Consider the following 23,305-nt stretch of genomic DNA (forward strand, 5'->3'; position numbering starts at 1 on the left):
ATATTCTAAAACCAATTGCTGACGTAAAAGACGATAAGCCACAAACTAAATTAGATGAGAAGCCCAAGTCTCCTTTGGATGTATCTAAGCAAACTCCAAAGGAGTATTCTGACGACGAAAGCGATGAAGAGACAAGTTTTGATAAGCCTCAAGATAAAGCCCTTCCCTCCACCACACCTCTGGTTCCACTTTCTATGACTACAAGCAAAATTACTTCTGTCAGTGAAACTCGGGAGTCTGTTGATATACAAATCAAGGATGTTGTCAAGCTGCCTACAGATGCAGTAAAATCTGTTGAGAAACCCAAGTCCCCAACTGAGTTAGCAAAGACAATTCCAAAACAATATTCAGACGATGAGAGTGATGAAGAATTGGAAGCTGTGAAGCCACAAGAAAAACCCATTGCTTCAACTACTCCTCTTCTGCCAATTGCAGATAAACCTATCCAAAAATCTGACGATATTCTAAAACCAATTGCTGACGTAAAAGACGATAAGCCCATTGCTTCAACCACTCCTCTCCTGCCAATCGCAGACAAACCTATCCAAAAATCTGACGATATTCTAAAACCAATTACTGACGTAAAAGACGATAAGCCACAAACTAAATTAGATGAGAAGCCCAAGTCTCCTTTGGATGTATCTAAGCAAACTCCAAAGGAGTATTCTGACGACGAAAGCGATGAAGAGACAAGTTTTGATAAGCCTCAAGATAAAGCCCTTCCCTCCACAACACCTCTGGTACCACTTTCTATAACTACAAGTAAAATTACTTCTGTCAGTGAGACTCGGGAGTCTGTTGATATACAAATCAAAGATGTTGTCGAGCTGCCTACAGATGCAGTAAAATCTGTTGAGAAACCCATGTCCCCAACTGAGTTAGCAAAGACAATTCCAAAACAATATTCAGACGATGAGAGTGATGAAGAATTGGAAGCTGTGAAGCCACAAGAAAAACCCAGTGCTTCAACTACTCCTCTTCTGCCAATCTCAGATAAACCTATCCAAAAATCTGACGATATTTTAAAACCAATTACTGACGTAAAAGACGATAAGCCACAAACTAAATTAGATGAGAAGCCCAAGTCTCCTTTGGATGTATCTAAGCAAACTCCAAAGGAGTATTCTGACGACGAAAGCGATGAAGAGACAAGTTTTGATAGGCCTCAAGATAAAGCCCTTCCCTCCACAACACCTCTGGTACCACTTTCTATGACTACAAGTAAAATTACTTCTGTCAGTGAGACTCGGGAGTCTGTTGATATACAAATCAAAGATGTTGTCAAGCTGCCTACAGATGCAGTAAAATCTATTGAGAAACCCAAGTCCCCAACTGAGTTAGCAAACACAATTCCAAAACAAGATTCAGACGATGAGAGTGATGAAGAATTGGAAGCTGTGAAGCCACAAGAAAAACCCATTGCTTCAACTACTCCTCTTCTGCCAATTGCAGATAAACCTATCCAAAAATCTGACGATATTCTAAAACCAATTGCTGACGTAAAAGACGATAAGCCACAAACTAAATTAGATGAGAAGCCCAAGTCTCCTTTGGATGTATCTAAGCAAACTCCAAAGGAGTATTCTGACGACGAAAGCGATGAAGAGACAAGTTTTGATAGGCCTCAAGATAAAGCCCTTCCCTCCACAACACCTCTGGTACCACTTTCTATGACTACAAGTAAAATTACTTCTGTCAGTGAGACTCGGGAGTCTGTTGATATACAAATCAAAGATGTTGTCAAGCTGCCTACAGATGCAGTAAAATCTATTGAGAAACCCAAGTCCCCAACTGAGTTAGCAAACACAATTCCAAAACAAGATTCAGACGATGAGAGTGATGAAGAATTGGAAGCTGTGAAGCCACAAGAAAAACCCATTGCTTCAACTACTCCTCTTCTGCCAATTGCAGATAAACCTATCCAAAAATCTGACGATATTCTAAAACCAATTGCTGACGTAAAAGACGATAAGCCACAAACTAAATTAGATGAGAAGCCCAAGTCTCCTTTGGATGTATCTAAGCAAACTCCAAAGGAGTATTCTGACGACGAAAGCGATGAAGAGACAAGTTTTGATAAGCCTCAAGATAAAGCCCTTCCCTCCACAGCACCTCTGGTACCACTTTCTATAACTACAAGTAAAATTACTTCTGTCAGTGAGACTCGGGAGTCTGTTGATATACAAATCAAAGATGTTGTCAAGCTGCCTACAGATGCAGTAAAATCTATTGAGAAACCCAAGTCCCCAACTGAGTTAGCAAAGACAATTCCAAAACAATATTCAGACGATGAGAGTGATGAAGAATTGGAAGCTGTGAAGCAACAAGAAAAGCCCATTGCTTCAACCTCTCCTCTTCTGCCAATTGCAGACAAACCTATCCAAAAATCTGACGATATTTTAAAACCAATTACTGACGTAAAAGACGATAAGCCACAAACTAAATTAGATGAGAAGCCCAAGTCTCCTTTGGATGTATCTAAGCAAACTCCAAAGGAGTATTCTGACGACGAAAGCGATGAAGAGACAAGTTTTGATAGGCCTCAAGATAAAGCCCTTCCCTCCACAGCACCTCTGGTACCACTTTCTATGACTACAAGTAAAATTACTTCTGTCAGTGAGACTCGGGAGTCTGTTGATATACAAATCAAAGATGTTGTCAAGCTGCCTACAGATGCAGTAAAATCTATTGAGAAACCCAAGTCCCCAACTGAGTTAGCAAACACAATTCCAAAACAAGATTCAGACGATGAGAGTGATGAAGAATTGGAAGCTGTGAAGCCACAAGAAAAACCCATTGCTTCAACTACTCCTCTTCTGCCAATTGCAGATAAACCTATCCAAAAATCTGACGATATTCTAAAACCAATTGCTGACGTAAAAGACGATAAGCCACTAACTAAATTAGATGAGAAGCCCAAGTCTCCTTTGGATGTATCTAAGCAAACTCCAAAGGAGTATTCTGACGACGAAAGCGATGAAGAGACAAGTTTTGATAAGCCTCAAGATAAAGCCCTTCCCTCCACAGCACCTCTGGTACCACTTTCTATAACTACAAGTAAAATTACTTCTGTCAGTGAGACTCGGGAGTCTGTTGATATACAAATCAAAGATGTTGTCAAGCTGCCTACAGATGCAGTAAAATCTATTGAGAAACCCAAGTCCCCAACTGAGTTAGCAAAGACAATTCCAAAACAATATTCAGACGATGAGAGTGATGAAGAATTGGAAGCTGTGAAGCAACAAGAAAAGCCCATTGCTTCAACCTCTCCTCTTCTGCCAATTGCAGACAAACCTATCCAAAAGTCTGACGATATTCTAAAACCAATTACTGACGTAAAAGACGATAAGCCACAAACTAAATTAGATGAGAAGCCCAAGTCTCCTTTGGATGTATCTAAGCAAACTCCAAAGGAATATTCTGACGACGAAAGCGATGAAGAGACAAGTTTTGATAGGCCTCAAGATAAAGCCCTTCCCTCCACAACACCTCTGGTACCACTTTCTATAACTACAAGTAAAATTACTTCTGTCAGTGAGACTCGGGAGACTATTGATATACAAATCAAAGATGTTGTCAAGCTGCCTACAGATGCAGTAAAATCTGTTGAGAAACCCAAGTCCCCAACTGAGTTAGCAAAGACAATTCCAAAACAATATTCAGACGATGAGAGTGATGAAGAATTGGAAGCTGTGAAGCCACAAGAAAAGCCCATTGCTTCAACCTCTCCTCTTCTGCCAATTGCAGACAAACCTATCCAAAAGTCTGACGATATTCTAAAACCAATTGCTGACGTAAAAGACGATAAGCCACAAACTAAATTAGATGAGAAGCCCAAGTCTCCTTTGGATGTATCTAAGCAAACTCCAAAGGAGTATTCTGACGACGAAAGCGATGAAGAGACAAGTTTTGACAAGCCTCAAGATAAAGCCCTTCCCTCCACAGCACCTCTGGTACCACTTTCTATAACTACAAGTAAAATTACTTCTGTCAGTGAGACTCGGGAGACTATTGATATACAAATCAAAGATGTTGTCAAGCTGCCTACAGATGCAGTAAAATCTGTTGAGAAACCCAAGTCCCCAACTGAGTTAGCAAAGACAATTCCAAAACAATATTCAGACGATGAGAGTGATGAAGAATTGGAAGCTGTGAAGCAACAAGAAAAGCCCATTGCTTCAACCTCTCCTCTTCTGCCAATTGCAGACAAACCTATCCAAAAGTCTGACGATATTCTAAAACCAATTGCTGACGTAAAAGACGATAAGCCACAAACTAAATTAGATGAGAAGCCCAAGTCTCCTTTGGATGTATCTAAGCAAACTCCAAAGGAGTATTCTGACGACGAAAGCGATGAAGAGACAAGTTTTGATAAGCCTCAAGATAAAGCCCTTCCCTCCACAGCACCTCTGGTACCACTTTCTATAACTACAAATAAAATTACTTCTGTCAGTGAGACTCGGGAGTCTGTTGATATACAAATCAAAGATGTTGTCAAGCTGCCTACAGATGCAGTAAAATCTCTTGAGAAACCCAAAACCCCAACTGAGTTAGCAAAGACAATTCCAAAACAATATTCAGACGATGAGAGTGATGGAGAATTGGAAGCTGTGAAGCCACAAGAAAAACCCATTGCTTCAACCACTCCTCTTCTGCCAATCGCAGACAAGCCTATCCAAAAATCTGACGATATTTTAAAACCAATTGCTGACGTAAAAGACGATAAGCCCATTGCTTCAACCACTCCTCTTCTGCCAATCGCAGACAAACCTATCCAAAAATCTGACGATATTCTAAAACCAATTGCTGACGTAAAAGACGATAAGCCACAAACTAAATTAGATGAGAAGCCCAAGTCTCCTTTGGATGTATCTAAGCAAACTCCAAAGGAGTATTCTGACGACGAAAGCGATGAAGAGACAAGTTTTGATAAGCCTCAAGATAAAGCCCTTCCCTCCACCACACCTCTGGTTCCACTTTCTATGACTACAAGCAAAATTACTTCTGTCAGTGAGACTCGGGAGTCTGTTGATATACAAATCAAAGATGTTGTCAAGCTGCCTACAGATGCAGTAAAATCTGTTGAGAAACCCAAGTCCCCAACTGAGTTAGCAAAGACAATTCCAAAACAATATTCAGACGATGAGAGTGATGAAGAATTGGAAGCTGTGAAGCCACAAGAAAAACCCATTGCTTCAACTACTCCTCTTCTGCCAATTGCAGATAAACCTATCCAAAAATCTGACGATATTCTAAAACCAATTGCTGACGTAAAAGACGATAAGCCACAAACTAAATTAGATGAGAAGCCCAAGTCTCCTTTGGATGTATCTAAGCAAACTCCAAAGGAGTATTCTGACGACGAAAGCGATGAAGAGACAAGTTTTGATAAGCCTCAAGATAAAGCCCTTCCCTCCACAGCACCTCTGGTACCACTTTCTATAACTACAAGTAAAATTACTTCTGTCAGTGAGACTCGGGAGTCTGTTGATATACAAATCAAAGATGTTGTCAAGCTGCCTACAGATGCAGTAAAATCTATTGAGAAACCCAAGTCCCCAACTGAGTTAGCAAAGACAATTCCAAAACAATATTCAGACGATGAGAGTGATGAAGAATTGGAAGCTGTGAAGCAACAAGAAAAGCCCATTGCTTCAACCTCTCCTCTTCTGCCAATTGCAGACAAACCTATCCAAAAATCTGACGATATTTTAAAACCAATTACTGACGTAAAAGACGATAAGCCACAAACTAAATTAGATGAGAAGCCCAAGTCTCCTTTGGATGTATCTAAGCAAACTCCAAAGGAGTATTCTGACGACGAAAGCGATGAAGAGACAAGTTTTGATAGGCCTCAAGATAAAGCCCTTCCCTCCACAGCACCTCTGGTACCACTTTCTATGACTACAAGTAAAATTACTTCTGTCAGTGAGACTCGGGAGTCTGTTGATATACAAATCAAAGATGTTGTCAAGCTGCCTACAGATGCAGTAAAATCTATTGAGAAACCCAAGTCCCCAACTGAGTTAGCAAACACAATTCCAAAACAAGATTCAGACGATGAGAGTGATGAAGAATTGGAAGCTGTGAAGCCACAAGAAAAACCCATTGCTTCAACTACTCCTCTTCTGCCAATTGCAGATAAACCTATCCAAAAATCTGACGATATTCTAAAACCAATTGCTGACGTAAAAGACGATAAGCCACTAACTAAATTAGATGAGAAGCCCAAGTCTCCTTTGGATGTATCTAAGCAAACTCCAAAGGAGTATTCTGACGACGAAAGCGATGAAGAGACAAGTTTTGATAAGCCTCAAGATAAAGCCCTTCCCTCCACAGCACCTCTGGTACCACTTTCTATAACTACAAGTAAAATTACTTCTGTCAGTGAGACTCGGGAGTCTGTTGATATACAAATCAAAGATGTTGTCAAGCTGCCTACAGATGCAGTAAAATCTATTGAGAAACCCAAGTCCCCAACTGAGTTAGCAAAGACAATTCCAAAACAATATTCAGACGATGAGAGTGATGAAGAATTGGAAGCTGTGAAGCAACAAGAAAAGCCCATTGCTTCAACCTCTCCTCTTCTGCCAATTGCAGACAAACCTATCCAAAAGTCTGACGATATTCTAAAACCAATTACTGACGTAAAAGACGATAAGCCACAAACTAAATTAGATGAGAAGCCCAAGTCTCCTTTGGATGTATCTAAGCAAACTCCAAAGGAATATTCTGACGACGAAAGCGATGAAGAGACAAGTTTTGATAGGCCTCAAGATAAAGCCCTTCCCTCCACAACACCTCTGGTACCACTTTCTATAACTACAAGTAAAATTACTTCTGTCAGTGAGACTCGGGAGACTATTGATATACAAATCAAAGATGTTGTCAAGCTGCCTACAGATGCAGTAAAATCTGTTGAGAAACCCAAGTCCCCAACTGAGTTAGCAAAGACAATTCCAAAACAATATTCAGACGATGAGAGTGATGAAGAATTGGAAGCTGTGAAGCCACAAGAAAAGCCCATTGCTTCAACCTCTCCTCTTCTGCCAATTGCAGACAAACCTATCCAAAAGTCTGACGATATTCTAAAACCAATTGCTGACGTAAAAGACGATAAGCCACAAACTAAATTAGATGAGAAGCCCAAGTCTCCTTTGGATGTATCTAAGCAAACTCCAAAGGAGTATTCTGACGACGAAAGCGATGAAGAGACAAGTTTTGACAAGCCTCAAGATAAAGCCCTTCCCTCCACAGCACCTCTGGTACCACTTTCTATAACTACAAGTAAAATTACTTCTGTCAGTGAGACTCGGGAGACTATTGATATACAAATCAAAGATGTTGTCAAGCTGCCTACAGATGCAGTAAAATCTGTTGAGAAACCCAAGTCCCCAACTGAGTTAGCAAAGACAATTCCAAAACAATATTCAGACGATGAGAGTGATGAAGAATTGGAAGCTGTGAAGCAACAAGAAAAGCCCATTGCTTCAACCTCTCCTCTTCTGCCAATTGCAGACAAACCTATCCAAAAGTCTGACGATATTCTAAAACCAATTACTGACGTAAAAGACGATAAGCCACAAACTAAATTAGATGAGAAGCCCAAGTCTCCTTTGGATGTATCTAAGCAAACTCCAAAGGAGTATTCTGACGACGAAAGCGATGAAGAGACAAGTTTTGATAAGCCTCAAGATAAAGCTCTTCCCTCCACCACACCTCTGGTTCCACCTTCTATGACTACAAGTAAAATTACTTCTGTCAGTGAGACTCGGGAGACTATTGATATACAAATCAAAGATGTTGTCAAGCTGCCTACAGATGCAGTAAAATCATTTGAGAAACCCAAGTCCCCAACTGAGTTAGCAAAGACAATTCCAAAACAATATTCAGACGATGAGAGTGATGAAGAATTGGAAGCTGTGAAGCCACAAGAAAAGCCCATTGCTTCAACCTCTCCTCTTCTGCCAATTGCAGACAAACCTATCCAAAAGTCTGACGATATTCTAAAACCAATTGCTGACGTAAAAGACGATAAGCCACAAACTAAATTAGATGAGAAGCCCAAGTCTCCTTTGGATGTATCTAAGCAAACTCCAAAGGAGTATTCTGACGACGAAAGCGATGAAGAGACAAGTTTTGATAAGCCTCAAGATAAAGCCCTTCCCTCCACAGCACCTCTGGTACCACTTTCTATAACTACAAATAAAATTACTTCTGTCAGTGAGACTCGGGAGTCTGTTGATATACAAATCAAAGATGTTGTCAAGCTGCCTACAGATGCAGTAAAATCTCTTGAGAAACCCAAAACCCCAACTGAGTTAGCAAAGACAATTCCAAAACAATATTCAGACGATGAGAGTGATGGAGAATTGGAAGCTGTGAAGCCACAAGAAAAACCCATTGCTTCAACCACTCCTCTTCTGCCAATCGCAGACAAGCCTATCCAAAAATCTGACGATATTTTAAAACCAATTGCTGACGTAAAAGACGATAAGCCCATTGCTTCAACCACTCCTCTTCTGCCAATCGCAGACAAACCTATCCAAAAATCTGACGATATTCTAAAACCAATTGCTGACGTAAAAGACGATAAGCCACAAACTAAATTAGATGAGAAGCCCAAGTCTCCTTTGGATGTATCTAAGCAAACTCCAAAGGAGTATTCTGACGACGAAAGCGATGAAGAGACAAGTTTTGATAAGCCTCAAGATAAAGCCCTTCCCTCCACCACACCTCTGGTTCCACTTTCTATGACTACAAGCAAAATTACTTCTGTCAGTGAAACTCGGGAGTCTGTTGATATACAAATCAAAGATGTTGTCAAGCTGCCTACAGATGCAGTAAAATCTGTTGAGAAACCCAAGTCCCCAACTGAGTTAGCAAAGACAATTCCAAAACAATATTCAGACGATGAGAGTGATGAAGAATTGGAAGCTGTGAAGCCACAAGAAAAACCCATTGCTTCAACTACTCCTCTTCTGCCAATTGCAGATAAACCTATCCAAAAATCTGACGATATTTTAAAACCAATTGCTGACGTAAAAGACGATAAGCCCATTGCTTCAACCACTCCTCTTCTGCCAATCGCAGACAAACCTATCCAAAAATCTGACGATATTCTAAAACCAATTGCTGACGTAAAAGACGATAAGCCACAAACTAAATTAGATGAGAAGCCCAAGTCTCCTTTGGATGTATCTAAGCAAACTCCAAAGGAGTATTCTGACGACGAAAGCGATGAAGAGACAAGTTTTGATAAGCCTCAAGATAAAGCCCTTCCCTCCACCACACCTCTGGTTCCACTTTCTATGACTACAAGCAAAATTACTTCTGTCAGTGAGACTCGGGAGTCTGTTGATATACAAATCAAAGATGTTGTCAAGCTGCCTACAGATGCAGTAAAATCTGTTGAGAAACCCAAGTCCCCAACTGAGTTAGCAAAGACAATTCCAAAACAATATTCAGACGATGAGAGTGATGAAGAATTGGAAGCTGTGAAGCCACAAGAAAAACCCATTGCTTCAACTACTCCTCTTCTGCCAATTGCAGATAAACCTATCCAAAAATCTGACGATATTTTAAAACCAATTGCTGACGTAAAAGACGATAAGCCCATTGCTTCAACCACTCCTCTTCTGCCAATCGCAGATAAACCTATCCAAAAATCTGACAATATTCTAAAACCAATTACTGACGTAAAAGACGATAAGCCACAAACTAAATTAGATGAGAAGCCCAAGTCTCCTTTGGATGTATCTAAGCAAACTCCAAAGGAGTATTCTGACGACGGAAGCGATGAAGAGACAAGTTTTGATAGGCCTCAAGATAATGCCCTTCCCTCCACAACACCTCTGGTACCACTTTCTATAACTACAAGTAAAATTACTTCTGTCAGTGAGACTCGGGAGTCTGTTGATATACAAATCAAAGATGTTGTCAAGCTGCCTACAGATGCAGTAAAACCTGTTGAGAAACCCAAGTCCCCAACTGAGTTAGCAAAGACAATTCCAAAACAATATTCAGACGATGAGAGTGATGAAAAATTGGAGGCTGTGAAGCCACAAGAAAAACCCATTGCTTCAACCTCTCCTCTTCTGCCAATTGCAGACAAACCTATCCAAAAGTCTGACGATATTCTAAAACCAATTACTGACGTAAAAGACGATAAGCCACAAACTAAATTAGATGAGAAGCCCAAGTCTCCTTTGGATGTATCTAAGCAAACTCCAAAGGAGTATTCTGACGACGAAAGCGATGAAGAGACAAGTTTTGATAAGCCTCAAGATAAAGCCCTTCCCTCCACCACACCTCTGGTACCACTTTCTATGAGTACAAGCAAAATTACTTCTGTCAGTGAGACTCGGGAGTCTGTTGATATACAAATCAAAGATGTTGTCAAGCTGCCTACAGATGCAGTAAAATCTGTTGAGAAACCCAAAACCCCAACTAAGTTAGCAAAGACAATTCCAAAACAATATTCAGACGATGAGAGTGATGAAGAATTGGAAGCTGTGAAGCCACAAGAAAAACCCATTGCTTCAACCTCTCCTCTTCTGCCAATTGCAGACAAACCTATCCAAAAATCTGACGATATTCTAAAACCAATCGCTGACGTAAAAGACGATAAGCCACAAACTAAATTAGATGAGAAACCCAAGTCTCCTGTGGATATATCTAAGCAAACTCCAAAGGAGTATTCTGACGACGAAAGCGATGAAGAGACAAGTTTCGATAAACCTCAAGATAAAGCCCTTCCCTCCACCACACCTCTGGTTCTACTTTCTATGACTACAAGTAAAATTACTTCTGTCAGTGAGACTCGGGAGTCTGTTGATAAACCCAAGTCCCCAACTAGTTTTGCAATCTCAGCTCATAAGGGATTTTCGGATGGCGTGGTTGATGTATATGATACAAGATCTGTTCAACAAATAGTTGAAGAGACTTTAAGAGCTGGGGATGAGGAGGCAGAAAAAATTGTTAATGAAACTCTTAAATGTCTGCAGGCTCGTAAAGAATTAGATCATAAGGATGATATATTTACCGAAAGTGAACGGTCAGTTGAAGATATTGTAGAAGATACATTAAAAAATGCTTACATTATAGTAGGAGAAAAAGCTTCGGGGGTTAGTCAGTTGAAAGATGAAATAACTTCTCATGACAGAAAAAATATTGAGTGCAAAGAAGTTCGCCCTGTTGCCTATTTTGTGAAGTTAGACGACACAGGTATAGATGTAGTACCAAATAAATTAAAGGAAACGAAGACTCCAATTACAAAACCAAAACTTATAAGCAGTTTCAATGCAAAATCGACGGCAGCTGCAAAAATAAAACCACAGACTAAAAAACCAATAGATAATAAGGAAAACCCAAGGACAATAGAAAAGAAAGCTCCACAAACACAGCCAAAAGTTACAAAGGTCGCAAGCAAACTATCCGGGCAGCCCAAACCCATGTCAAGTGAATCGTCGAAAGCTGATAAGAAACCCGAGTCGAGGAGATCAGTGACAAGCTCTGTTTCCACAACGACAAGCTCCGCATCGGCTACAAGTAGAGTAATAAGTGAAATTCACTTTGAAAGATCTTCAAGTCCAGCATCAAGCTCAATATTTTATGAAAGTCATCCTCAAGGCGATAATAGTCGCTCCACAACGCCTAGACCTAGGGTGAAAACAGATGTCACTAAAATACCATACAACAGCTCAGCTCGCTCCGCAAGTCCGTCAACTAAAGCCACAACAGCGAAAACAACTATCGTAAGAAAGGATGTTAGCAAAAACGCAAAAGTGGTTAATATAAAAATGAAAAAAGAGACCACCTCAAAGACAAAAATTGTCGAAGAAAAGCGAACAAAAACGCCAACTCCATCTACCACCACACACCGATATATGCAGCCAACATTAGCTCACAGTATGCGTTACGGCCGGAATGCCGAGAACGAAAGCCGAAGTGTGACTCCGGCTCCAGCTAAATCACCAGCACCGCCAAAATCTCCAGCTCCGACACAAACCAATCGACAAAGTGTATATAAGACAAAGAATGTGACAAGTGCCTTGACAAAAAACTCGTCAATAGATCAAAAACAAAAGAAATTGAGTACAGAAAAGCCTTTAGTTTTGACCAAAAGAGGCTCCCACACAGATAGTAAGGAGTCATTAAAGAGTACGGATCGCCTTTACAAAAAACAAACATCCAAAGAGAATAAACAAACAAACGTGATAGGCTCCAAGAGCCAAATAACTAAAAGCATGAAGACACAATCAGCTAATGCAACTAAATCCATTGTCTACAGAACTTCCATAGAATCTGATAACAAAAGTCTACAGAAGAAAACTACAACAACTATGCAACAACGCACCAAAGTTCCAGTTAGCTTGTCTTCCGTAACACCAAAAACTTCATCTAAGCTAAGCAACAAAAGTGATGACACCGTTTTAAAACCTCAGATAGACAATAAGAAAATCGTTAGGAAGACAGTGAGCAAAGTGAGCGAGGGAAGTAGCAAAAACATACGCAGTTCCATAGAGCCCAAACTTCAAAAACAGATGAAAGATACAATGAACGAGTCGAGCACTTCAGCCAGTGGCAGTACCAGTGCCAGTGGCTCCTCCAGCAGCACTAGACGCAGCGTTCGTTCCGTGACGGTCAGTCGTAAGACTGACAAAGAGAAGACCAATATGAAGCTATCAGCAGAGCAGAAGGTTACCACATCAACATCGACAGTGCGCGTTCACAAGGCACCGACGGCCACAACCGGCGCGGTTAGCACCGTGCTCGTTGATGACGACTCCGAGGTGATAACCATACGATCAATTAAATCAAGTGATAGTACAAAAAGCTCTACCTCATCATCCTCTGGTAGCGGCAGCAACAGTCGCAAGGTGCTAACCAGCGAGGTTTTCACTAAGACTTTCGGCCCCGACAAACCCCTAGAAGTAATCTACCGCCAGCCCGATTTTGATGGAGAGCACCATTCATCGATTGGCATGCGTCCGCAATCCACAAATGAACAGCAGCGCTATGTTAACGAATTCGATGTCAGCTTTATTGATACCACCGATTCCAGTCTCTCCGACTCTGTTGCACTGCCCATGTTTGGCGCTGGTGATCCCGAGCGCTTGCAGGCCGCCAGCCCCGGCTCCCCAAAGCCAACTCGTAGTCCCTTAGCCTTAATTGAGGAAACATTGCGGCGCCACCATCAGCACCAGCATGCTCATGTAGGTTCATCGGGCAGTGCAGTAGAATCATCGCAACAATTGCATGTCGAGAGCGGCAGCATTGTGGCGGTGAGTGAGAGTCGTCAAAAGAAAGAGACGGAGAAATACTGCACAACCAAAGGTAAATAGATACATTTAGGCTTAGAGCACTATCATACATTTATTAAGCATAGCTTAGAGCGATACCCACCATGCTTAGGGCAATACAAAACATTACGCAACTTTTCTAATTGATATCAATTTGCAAAATGCTTTTATTCAATTTAATTTTAACTTATTTTCCACAACTAGCTAACGCAAATAACTAAACCCAATACAAATATATAAAAACCACAGTTCAATCAAGTAAAACCAAACCAAACCAACCAAACCAACCAAACCCACCAATATGTCCAAAAAACTCCCAACTATATCCGTAACTGCCGAGCAGCATTCCAATTCTTCCTCATCCTCACATGACTCCGATAGCAATGATATGGACTATGGCCACAGCAACGGCGGCGTCACAGATGTTGAGGATTTCGATAGCCAGGCTGAGGTACTAAGACTCAACTCTCGGCACAGCTCTGGTAATGTATCGCCAAGACTAAAACCCCAGCCGAAAAAACCAAGTCCTCTTGAGAACGATGTTACTGACGTGGAGGACTACGACACAGAATCGGACGATGATGACAAAAGCGTTGCTTATCCCGAGTTGAAATTGTCATTGCGCGAATTCTTACAGCAAGGATTGCAAAACCAGCAAGCTGTGGACAACGATGCTAGGGAGAGCTGTGAAATCAAAGATGGCAATTTTCTTCAAGCACAAAATCTGAATGGCCTGGCCGATTTGTTAACCGACTGCGAAGACTACGACACAGACTCCGAGGTGGACTATGGCTGTGAAAAGTCTGTCTGTGTTGACTTAGACAATGCTGTGGGAGATCAGGGACGTGTGAACATAGCCGATGGCGAGAAGCACGAAGATGACTCTGACCAATATGAAGATATCTCCGCCGTTAGCGACATTAGTGACTTGGCATCCGCCATGTCCGACTGCACCGGCATTGGTATTCATGCGCGCGGCAACTCTGAGGACGAGGTGCTCCAGGTGTCTGGCAGTGGCAGCGAAGAGGTATGTCAAATAGCCTGTTCGGGCTCTGAGTCGGAATCGGGCGGCGCTGCTGCCAGGAGCGCGAGCATCAGTGAAGCCAGTTTGCCACCAATCGATGTGGCCTTCATTAACGCTAGTGGAGAGCACCGCCGGAACTCAAGGTCAACACTATTCAATACTGAGAAAAATGATTTCCTGCAAGTGGCTCCGAAACACGAAGAGGTGCTCACAGATATTGAGGGCATCGATGATTCAGCAGCAGATGATAGCTTTGACGAGGATGAAGATGAACAGCCGATTCCACGTGCTATCATTCTAGCCTCTGGTGATGATGGTACATGCCTAACTGATGTAGAGGACATGTGCTGCGATGACCTTTCACTTGAAAGCGCCTTGCCCGAAATCATTCCTGTTGCCTCCGAGGCATTGCCAGTGCCCCATCGCGAGGTCGTTGAGCTTAAAGAGGATAAGAATGGAGATACGATTACCAATGTTATGCCAATGAAGAGCAATTATGAGTTTGGTATATACAATCACTTGAAAGACGTGAATAATACCGATTCAGATGAATACTCGTGTGCCGAAGACTTGAGTACAAATATCTCACTTGCCGAGGAAATGGCCATGGGAGCAGCGAGTCTTATAGAAAATGAAGTCATTGTCTCCAATGAATTGTTGAAGCAGCAAAATAAGCGTTTGGAGGTGCTTTCGAATGCCGAATCTGTGACTGATGTTGAGGAAATCTTTGTGGCCGGCACCAATCGACGAAAGAAGATGAAGACTCGCACTCTAAGCAAGGGAAAAAACAAGCTGCTTGATATTGTCAAGGGCAAAGAGGATGGCATAACCGATGTAGAGGACATGGAACTGAGTGAATGTGACTTACCGCCCAGCGTGAAGCGTGTGGCCCAACTGAAGCAACAAGCCAAGGGCTACACTGATTCCGATGAAGCTTCCACCGATGATGTATCTGGTTCTGGTTCTGATTCATCCTTACCGCCAGCTGAACTACCCAAGGTGTCCCAGAATACATATAAAGTGCAGCCACTTCACTTGCGTTTGCTTAAAAACGACGCAATCAGTCAGCAGAACACAGATGTGGAGGACGTGCAACTCCCATCTGATGCAGAGGACGTACTCGAGCCACCGGTCATCAAGGTGGCCAATAGCAACAGCAAAGAGTTGAACGATATGCTGAATGAGAGCTATACCGTGGTACATGAGAAAAGCGGCAGGAGCTACAATGCCGACGCCGAAAGGGTGCATATAAAGGGCGTGATAAGAGACGCCCATACCGATGTGGAATATGTTGAGTCCGATGAGTCGGCCGCTAGAGTCGACAACTAGTCTTCAAGTATCCAATCCTTACCAAACAACCAATTTAACAATAGCTGCATAACTCGTATAAGTGTCTAAATAAGCTATCTAATATAATGAATAAATTCAACTGAAAATATTTAACACATACACTCAAGCATATTGTAAGTAAACCCAAACAATTAATAATTAACATGCATAAAATTAAATTTTCGTTAAAGTTTTCACCACACAACAAGCAACAAAAAGCCTGAATTTAAATGCTAATGTCTCCCTTAACTTTGTGCCCCCGTACAATACTAACAAAAACAACATTTCTAATCACCTAAGCGTCGTGCAACTAACATTCTAAGTACTTAGTAATTAGAGCTAACAGAAATGTGAAAAAAGATCTTTGGAATCTGTTTGTTTCGTCCTTATTTTGAGTCCGTGTTATCATTTTATTTTGTAGCGTATAATTAACGTATGTAATCGCTTTTAGGTTACTTTTATGTTACTCTCCCAAAGTTCCATACTCTTACTAATCATTCGCTTGTTCGTTTACAGAAGGCCTTACGAACACAACAATTGCCCCAACCATTCTGCATACAGAGAATATCTGTCATACTTTTGGTAAGTTCAGCGATCTACCGTCTAAATAAAATGCTTATCTTGATTTTGCGCGAACATTTTCTCATGCGCTTCACAAGTATTTTTGATAATTATAAGTGATTTCTTATTGTTTAACAAATGCAATTAAAGCTCATTGAGTCAAAAAGTTATTAAGTCAATTAACTCAGTTTGACAAACCGTATACGCTGCTCAAAGATCTCGCTCACTTCACCAATATCACCGCATTTTCAACTCCATCTTCTACCTAACACATAATACTGCACATACGTATTCAAATTAATCACAAGATTTTGATAATTCGCTTCTCATGCCGTTCATGATTTCCAAGCTTGTCAACTATCTGTCTGTCTAATTTCTACCTATCAATGAATATGTGCAATTGTTTTACAGGTGATCTTAAAGTTGGTGAAGGTGATGATGGCGACGATGTTAATCGTGTGGCACGCATACGCGAGGAAGCCAAAATTCTAGTCGATAATGTGCTCGAAGAGAGTGTCGATTTCATTGAAGGCCATGGGGATCAGCCCAATGGCCACGATTTCATAAAGCACGAATACAATTCTGAGAGTGAGAATTATGCCATAACATGCGACGATATTGTCGGCGTTGATGTCATCAAATCGCCAACTATTGAGTCCATGTCGGGCAAATCATTCGATGATAATATGAGTTTCACAGATGAGCACATTAATTTACCCTTGCATGCCCAAAACATAACAGCAACAACTACAACAACAACAGTAACAACGCAATTCCAACAACAACAACAACAACAGCAACAGCCACTTGCCTCATCGACAGCAAAAGGTAATCTATAATGCCATGGCAACAATCTGTTCGATGTACAATAATAGCAGTTAGCAGGAACCTTATAGGACCTTAGCGCCATCAAATATACACTCCCACATATTGGGTCGCAGTAGTCCGTTAAATTTAATCATTATCCTATATTCTTTGTATGCTTGCTACCCGTTGATCATGTCTCATCCCCAAAAATACTTACAAATCGCGTATGTATGTGTGTAGAGCCTAGTGAAGGGGAAGACAAAATGGAGGTGCGTACCAGACGCATCGAGCACAAGATCGAAAAGCTATCCGCTGACGTCGACGATGTCAGCGCCCGATTCGATGAGGCATTCGAAACAGTTGTACAAGAGGATGAGATAAGCGCCCTGCAGGGCGAGTATTCGAAGCTCAGTTGGGATGATAGTGTTTCGCCCACAACTAATACAATGGCCGATATGGCACAAACCCAGTTAACGCCCGATAATGACATACAAGAATTGACTACAGGTATCATCAGTATAACAACTATATAGCCACACACTTAACACATTGATTTATACATAAATATTGCTTTGTATATGGTTCCTCTATTGGTGACTTCTGTAGATTGTGAATACAAAATCTAGATGTAAAACATATAACATTCGTTATTGGTTTACGTTTCATAAACACCTGTGAAATGGCGGCCAATAAAAGCGAAAATATCTAAATACTTTTTGTTCAAGTTGAGCTCTAATTGCATTTAATCTTATGTTTCGAATTGTTACAATTTGTTCTAGTTTATTCATATGAAATATGCATGTCAACTCCATAAATGTCAGTCAATCATTCACACCTATTCTATCAATCTATCTATCTACTCTACCTCTATGAACCTATCTATCAATCTATTTACTAATCACTCATATCTCTTATATTACACTCTGTTCTGTTCATCCTCCTGCTCTCTTGTGTATACTTGTGTTTCCTCTTTCTCATCTTCTTTCTGATTTCAATTTCGCAACACACTTTTAAAATTGCTTTTATTTTCACACCTATTGTTTTGTAGAAACAGGCGGCGATTTACCAATCTCAACCGATACCACTCCTATACCACCGTCGGCTGTTGTCACAACAACAACAACAACTAAAACAGCAGCTGAAACGGTGGTCGAAACCAATACATTCACGACCACCAGTCAAGACACACCCACACCAAAACCTCGCGTACTCAAAGCAAGCCCGCCCGACTCCATCTCCGAAGGCACAGATAGCACCACCATTCCAAATCAAGTTCTGCAATCAGACATACCGATCGATATAAATATTGATGCATCTGCACCAGTTCCGAAGCCCCGTGCTCCTATTAAGCACACAGATCAGTTTGAGAATCTGGCAGCATTGGGCGAGCAATCCGACAGCATTAGCCTACGTAGTTTCGATTTTACAGAGGATATTTCCAAAACAGACGAGCCCTCCACAGAGCTGTCCATCCGTTCGCAGCTAAGGGATATTGTCACAACAACAACCACAACTGCATCTGAGGATCACACTGAAAGCTTCGAGCCAACCAGCGAAATTTCAGTAGACGAAGCAGACACTGAAAAATCTGAAGGTGTCGAGAAGACAACAAGCTTTTACATTGGCGAATCAAGCCGAAATGTAATCACGAAAACCTTTACGAAATCCCCTAGTATGACGCCGCAGGACGAAGAGCCGAAGACAGAAATGACCGAGATCGAAGCAAAGGATATATGCCTTATGAAGGAAGTCTCAGTTGATTCAGATGAAGCTAATGACGCCTTTAAGGAATACGTAACTATGAAACCCGATGATTCAGTTGCTTTGGATAGCAAAATAATTAGACAAAGCTCGGAAACTAGAAATGATATCCTGGAATTCGAAAATGCTGAAAAAGATAAAACCACCGAAGCTAAGTTGTCTAAAGTAACCACCGAAGAAAGCTTAACCACGTCGACCGGCTCTAGTGGTCGTGCGGTTATCGAGGTGGCGCCTTCGAGTAGCGAAGAATCAAGTAAGGAAATTCCAGAAATAGTCAACACTATTATTGAGAAGCCAGACAAATTCGAGGTGCCACTTGAGAAAAGTGAGTGGGAAATGGCTGAAAAAGAAATTCCAACTGCAGGCAAGCCAAAGGTACTTCATTCGCCACAGCAGCCTCAGACTGAGAAACCCATAGAAAAAATTCAAGAATCCAAGGGGGCTGTTAAAAGGGAGTTTGAGCTTAGCAAAGTGCCTCAAGATTTAAGTTCTGATATTGAAGTTGAGGATGCTTCATCTTTTATAGGCATACCAGAACGTCAAGGCTCCACAATAGATGCTACTAAACCACCAGAGGGTCTCTTTGATACAACATTAAAGGAGACATTAAACAAACAAGCTGTCATTGCTCATTACGGTAACGATGTGCCTAGCGAAGCAGATCGACGTGATGATCATGGCTCCCTAGGATTTGTTTCAACAGGCACAGCTGAAGACTTTAGTTCAATGGAGGAGCGTTTGGCAAAGGAGGAGCAAGTCTCACTTGGCTTCATATCTACTGAAACAGCTGAAGACTTTAGCTCCATGGAGGACTATTACACAGAGAGGCTAGCCACAGCATCTATTGTCGCAGAGGGCAACGTTGCTGATAAGTCGATCAGCAGCACCTTTGAGGAAGCAGTTTCTGATCACAGTATTAAGCCAGTCGACTTAGTAGTACATCGCATAAAAACTGATTCGTCGCCAGACTCCACCAACCGCTGGTCCATTCCAGATGTAGATCACTCCAGCTCCAGTGACAGCTACCATAAGAGTTTCGATAAAACACAGAGTCGTCCACTATCGTCAGATGTAGAAAACTTGCTTACAGGTACCGGAACATCAAGCGAGTATCAAACTGCTCGTGATTTCACACCTTCCACATGTCGTGATGGCACCGAGTATGTGAGTGCAGTCAGTACTTTAGGTAGCAGCAGTGGAAAGTCGATTAGCTCGCATGAGAGCATGCGCAGCCTGGACTCCCAGTCAGAAACTTCAGCCAATCTGATAAGCATTGATGTCTCTGAGCTATCAGAGACTCTGGTAGCATCTTCAACAGAAGCTGACGCCTTGGAGGCTGAAGAAATGGCTCGCCTGCACGAGCTGCGAGCTGATGACGACGATAGTGATGAGAGCCTTGATATGATAGCCTCTGCCTATCCCACAACTGAACAGCAAAGCGCGATGAAGCGCTCTCAGGAAATGATATTCAAGCCCAAGTCGGAGTCTGAAGTTATGCCTCTGCAACAAACGTCAGAGACAGCACAGACTGAGGAGTATCCCAAACCGAGAGAGATCGAACGCACTTGGGGACTAGCTTATCCAATTGAAGAGAAAGAGGGAAAGATGGATAGCCCCCGTGAAAGCGAAAAAGGAGAAGATATACTGCTCTATCACGGTGATTCGAGGCGTTCAATTGACGAGTCGAAGCTAGCTTCAAGCTTAGATGAGGGAAGTATCCTCTCTGTCAGCATGTCGAGTACATCAAATATTGATACTGTTGTGGAAAACTTTGACGATATAATCGGCTCTGCTGGCTCCTCGTCATTGACAGGTATTGAAGGTTTTCAGTATGGCCATGAGGATCCAATTCCATCCGCATCAGTACCCGAAGACACATTTATTATGGAAATGGAAAGTAAAGAAAGTTCGCCACAAGACTCGAATGCCAGTACACCGCCTGGCAGTGAGTCGAAGAGGCGTGGTCACAAGCGCAACGAGAGTACAACAATTTCGGGAGACGCGTTAAAGAATTTAGACAAAGATACACCAACACCAGGTGAAGGCAAGGAATCGGAAAGTGAGTCTGATACAGACCCCTACGAATCCGAATATGCTCGTCAATTCCGCTCTCCGAAAGAACGAAAGCATAAGAAAAAAAAGCAAGCAGCTGCTGAGATGGATCACAGCTCAGAGCTTGAGAAACGTCCATTCACACCCTCTCAGCTGGTAGCCGAAGTTATTGTTGAGGATGCGACAGAGGAGCTGGAAGCGGAAGCAGCCATGATAGAAGAGCGACGACCTTCGCAAAATATGCAAGACTACTCCAATATCCCTGACATAATGGTTACCGAGGATGTAAAGTCACCGATTTTGGAAGAAGACACCGATGACTTTCCGGAGAAGACTTTGTATAAAGTTCGCACTGAGGAGGAGCTAAACAAGGCAAGTGATGCGGCCATTTACCAAAAAGCTAGAGAGGAAGAAAAGGAGCTCGACTTCCAGAGGCGTGTGCAGGAACAATATAAGCAGAAGCTCGAAGAGCTCAAGCGAGCCGAAGTAGGTGCCGATTACGATGATCAAAGAGCAGCTGATTCGCCCGACTCCTTTGAAATGGTTGAACAACCTGATATCTCAGATGAGTTTGTCATCATTGAGGAGGTGGCCAAAGAGGCCAATGAGGTTGATCTGGGCGGAAAAAGCATAAAGATTAAGCCAACCAAATATGAGCAAAAGCATGATCAGGATGTTGAAAAAATTATAATCAAATCAGCACCTGCCGATCCCAAATTGGGTTCCCAGCTGTACAAGGACGACCTCAACTTTGAGTTCGAAGAAAGTCCGCCAACTGGAGCCAGCAGCAGCAGCGAACAGCAGGAGGAAAGCGATTCAAGCGATACTGCAGCTGCTAATAAGCGTTGGGTCGAGATGCAGCTGACTGACACACAACTGCGCTATCCCTATGATCTAGCGGGCGCTGTATTGGAGGATATTAAGGAGGAAGATGGCGAGTTTGAGGTGGGCAGCAGTCGCATTAGCAGCTTCAAGGATTCCTTCTCGAGTACACCAGAATATGATTTGGCAGCACGTCGATATCATTCGCGCGGTGAGCACGATGATGTGTCCATGAGCAGCCTGCAAGAGTTCGAATCCCTGGAGCAAGCCATTTCGCTAGAGAACCGAAATCGTGGCCACCAAGGCTCCACAGATTCTAGTAATGGTAGCTTTACACGCCGCTACATGGTGAGACACAGTGGCAGTGGAACAGCGCCTGGCGATGATGTCTCAATATCTAGCCTCAAAGATTTTGAGGGACTGGAAAATGCATGCATTGAAGCTCATTTAATTGAGATCAAAGCCAAGGAGGAGGCGGCAATGCTCTCACGTTCAGACGAATCCAACAAATCAAACGGCAGCGACCATGGTGCCTCTGGCAATGTGGTGGTTACCAAGGTAACGCGCACTGTGACCCGCACTGAAGTGCTGCCAGCTGGCCAAGCGGAAAACCTTGAACTCTTGCTCAAGCAACAACTGGAGAGGGACGAATTCGACTCGAAGGCAGTTAGTGGCACAGTCAAGATAACCGAGCTGTCAACCACCGAGCTGGAACCGAAGTCAAAAATTGACAGCCAGGATTCAGAGAAGGACAGCATCGATAGCATGGAGATTCGAAGCCATGACATGATGACCAGCAGCATAGAGAGCTTCGATATCTCCAAAGATGCGACCACACGCTCGGACATTGACTCCTTGGAAATAGATAAGCGCCATTCGCGACAGGAGAGTATTGAATCGTTTGGGGATGAGCAACTGGATCTTATGTCCAAGCTGGTCACTGGTGGTGGTGTAACGTTAGGAGATGGTTTAACCACCACCACAACAACCACAACCACCAGCACAGACGCCGATGGCCAAGAACACACTGTCACACGTGTGATAACCACCACAACGGTTACCAGCGGCGGAGGTGGAAGTGGCATTCATGAGTTGCCTCTGGATGAGAGCGGCATGTCCAAGGATATCTCCGTTGATTCTCTAAACCTGTGCATTGAACAAACTACCAGCTCAGCTGGTACAACGGCTACGTATCAGACCAGCGCTGGAAACTCTCAGATGTCGGGGAGCATTACGAGCTGTGCATCAAGTACGTTAATGGAGGATTCATTCCCTGGCGTGGGTGGCATGTCATCATCTCAAATGTCGGCCAGTTTTTGGTCGCACGACGAGTCGACGGTGGTTGAGGATGAAGATCTAAGGACACAACCGCAACAACAGCAACAGCAGCAACAACACCAATAAAGATGAGAAGAAAAGAGTTAATTAATAAGGGGCTTAAACAATGACTAAGAATATTTGGCTAGGTAAGCATTATAAGGCAAGGCTTGTGGCTTTTAGTTGTACATTTGATTTTCGGTTATTATTTTAGTCTCAACATAGAAGCAGCAGAGCTCAACTTTGACAGAGACAGAAAATATGTCGCCTTTATAGAAAGTTCAATTTCGCCTTTACTAAATATTCTGATATTTTCTTATGTACCATT

The 23,305-nt window shown here is 42.4% G+C and overlaps 4 protein-coding genes across 16 annotated transcripts in view; all 4 read left to right on the forward strand.

The window, feature by feature from the left end:
• Positions 1-23,305, forward strand: part of Ank2 (Ankyrin 2) — a 59,620-nt gene that overhangs the window by 35,411 nt on the left and 904 nt on the right. For 7 of the 11 annotated variants that reach the window (XM_089258993.1, XM_089258994.1, XM_089258995.1 and 4 more), the window contains 4 exons: positions 16,174-16,239; positions 16,630-17,046; positions 17,266-17,532; positions 18,074-23,126. In XM_089258993.1, coding sequence (XP_089115119.1) covers positions 16,174-16,239; positions 16,630-17,046; positions 17,266-17,532; positions 18,074-23,064 — 5,741 coding nt within the window. In that variant the 3' untranslated portion in view covers positions 23,065-23,126. The remainder of the gene's footprint in view (positions 1-16,173; positions 16,240-16,629; positions 17,047-17,265; positions 17,533-18,073; positions 23,127-23,305) is intronic. The other 4 variants (XM_089258996.1, XM_089259002.1, XM_089259001.1 and 1 more) reach the window with 4 other exon arrangements.
• Positions 1-23,305, forward strand: part of LOC108651118 (uncharacterized) — a 37,812-nt gene that overhangs the window by 13,603 nt on the left and 904 nt on the right. Inside the window, exons 2-4 of one of the 3 annotated variants that reach the window (XM_089259008.1) lie at positions 13,509-15,791; positions 16,174-16,239; positions 18,074-18,309. In XM_089259008.1, the coding sequence (XP_089115134.1) occupies positions 13,606-15,657 (2,052 nt within the window). In that variant the 5' untranslated portion in view covers positions 13,509-13,605 and the 3' untranslated portion in view covers positions 15,658-15,791; positions 16,174-16,239; positions 18,074-18,309. Of the gene's footprint in view, positions 1-13,167; positions 13,339-13,508; positions 15,792-16,173; positions 16,240-18,073; positions 18,310-23,305 lie in introns of those variants that run through there. The other 2 variants (XM_089259010.1, XM_089259009.1) reach the window with 2 other exon arrangements.
• LOC149091383 (uncharacterized) lies at positions 259-9,126 on the forward strand. Its single transcript, XM_089259222.1, has 3 exons — positions 259-268; positions 436-9,041; positions 9,094-9,126. The coding sequence occupies exons 1-3, from the start codon at positions 259-261 to the stop codon at positions 9,124-9,126; spliced, it is 8,649 nt and encodes a 2,882-aa protein (XP_089115348.1).
• LOC149091384 (uncharacterized) lies at positions 10,231-13,054 on the forward strand. The gene is made up of 2 exons (XM_089259007.1): positions 10,231-12,794; positions 12,863-13,054. The coding sequence occupies exons 1-2, from the start codon at positions 10,329-10,331 to the stop codon at positions 12,905-12,907; spliced, it is 2,511 nt and encodes an 836-aa protein (XP_089115133.1). The 5' UTR covers positions 10,231-10,328; the 3' UTR covers positions 12,908-13,054.

This window comes from Drosophila navojoa, chromosome 4 (assembly GCF_054131105.1).
Source record: "Drosophila navojoa isolate 15081-1374.11 chromosome 4, UAZ_NAV_1.0, whole genome shotgun sequence".
In the NCBI taxonomy this organism is placed as follows: domain Eukaryota; kingdom Metazoa; phylum Arthropoda; class Insecta; order Diptera; family Drosophilidae; genus Drosophila; species Drosophila navojoa.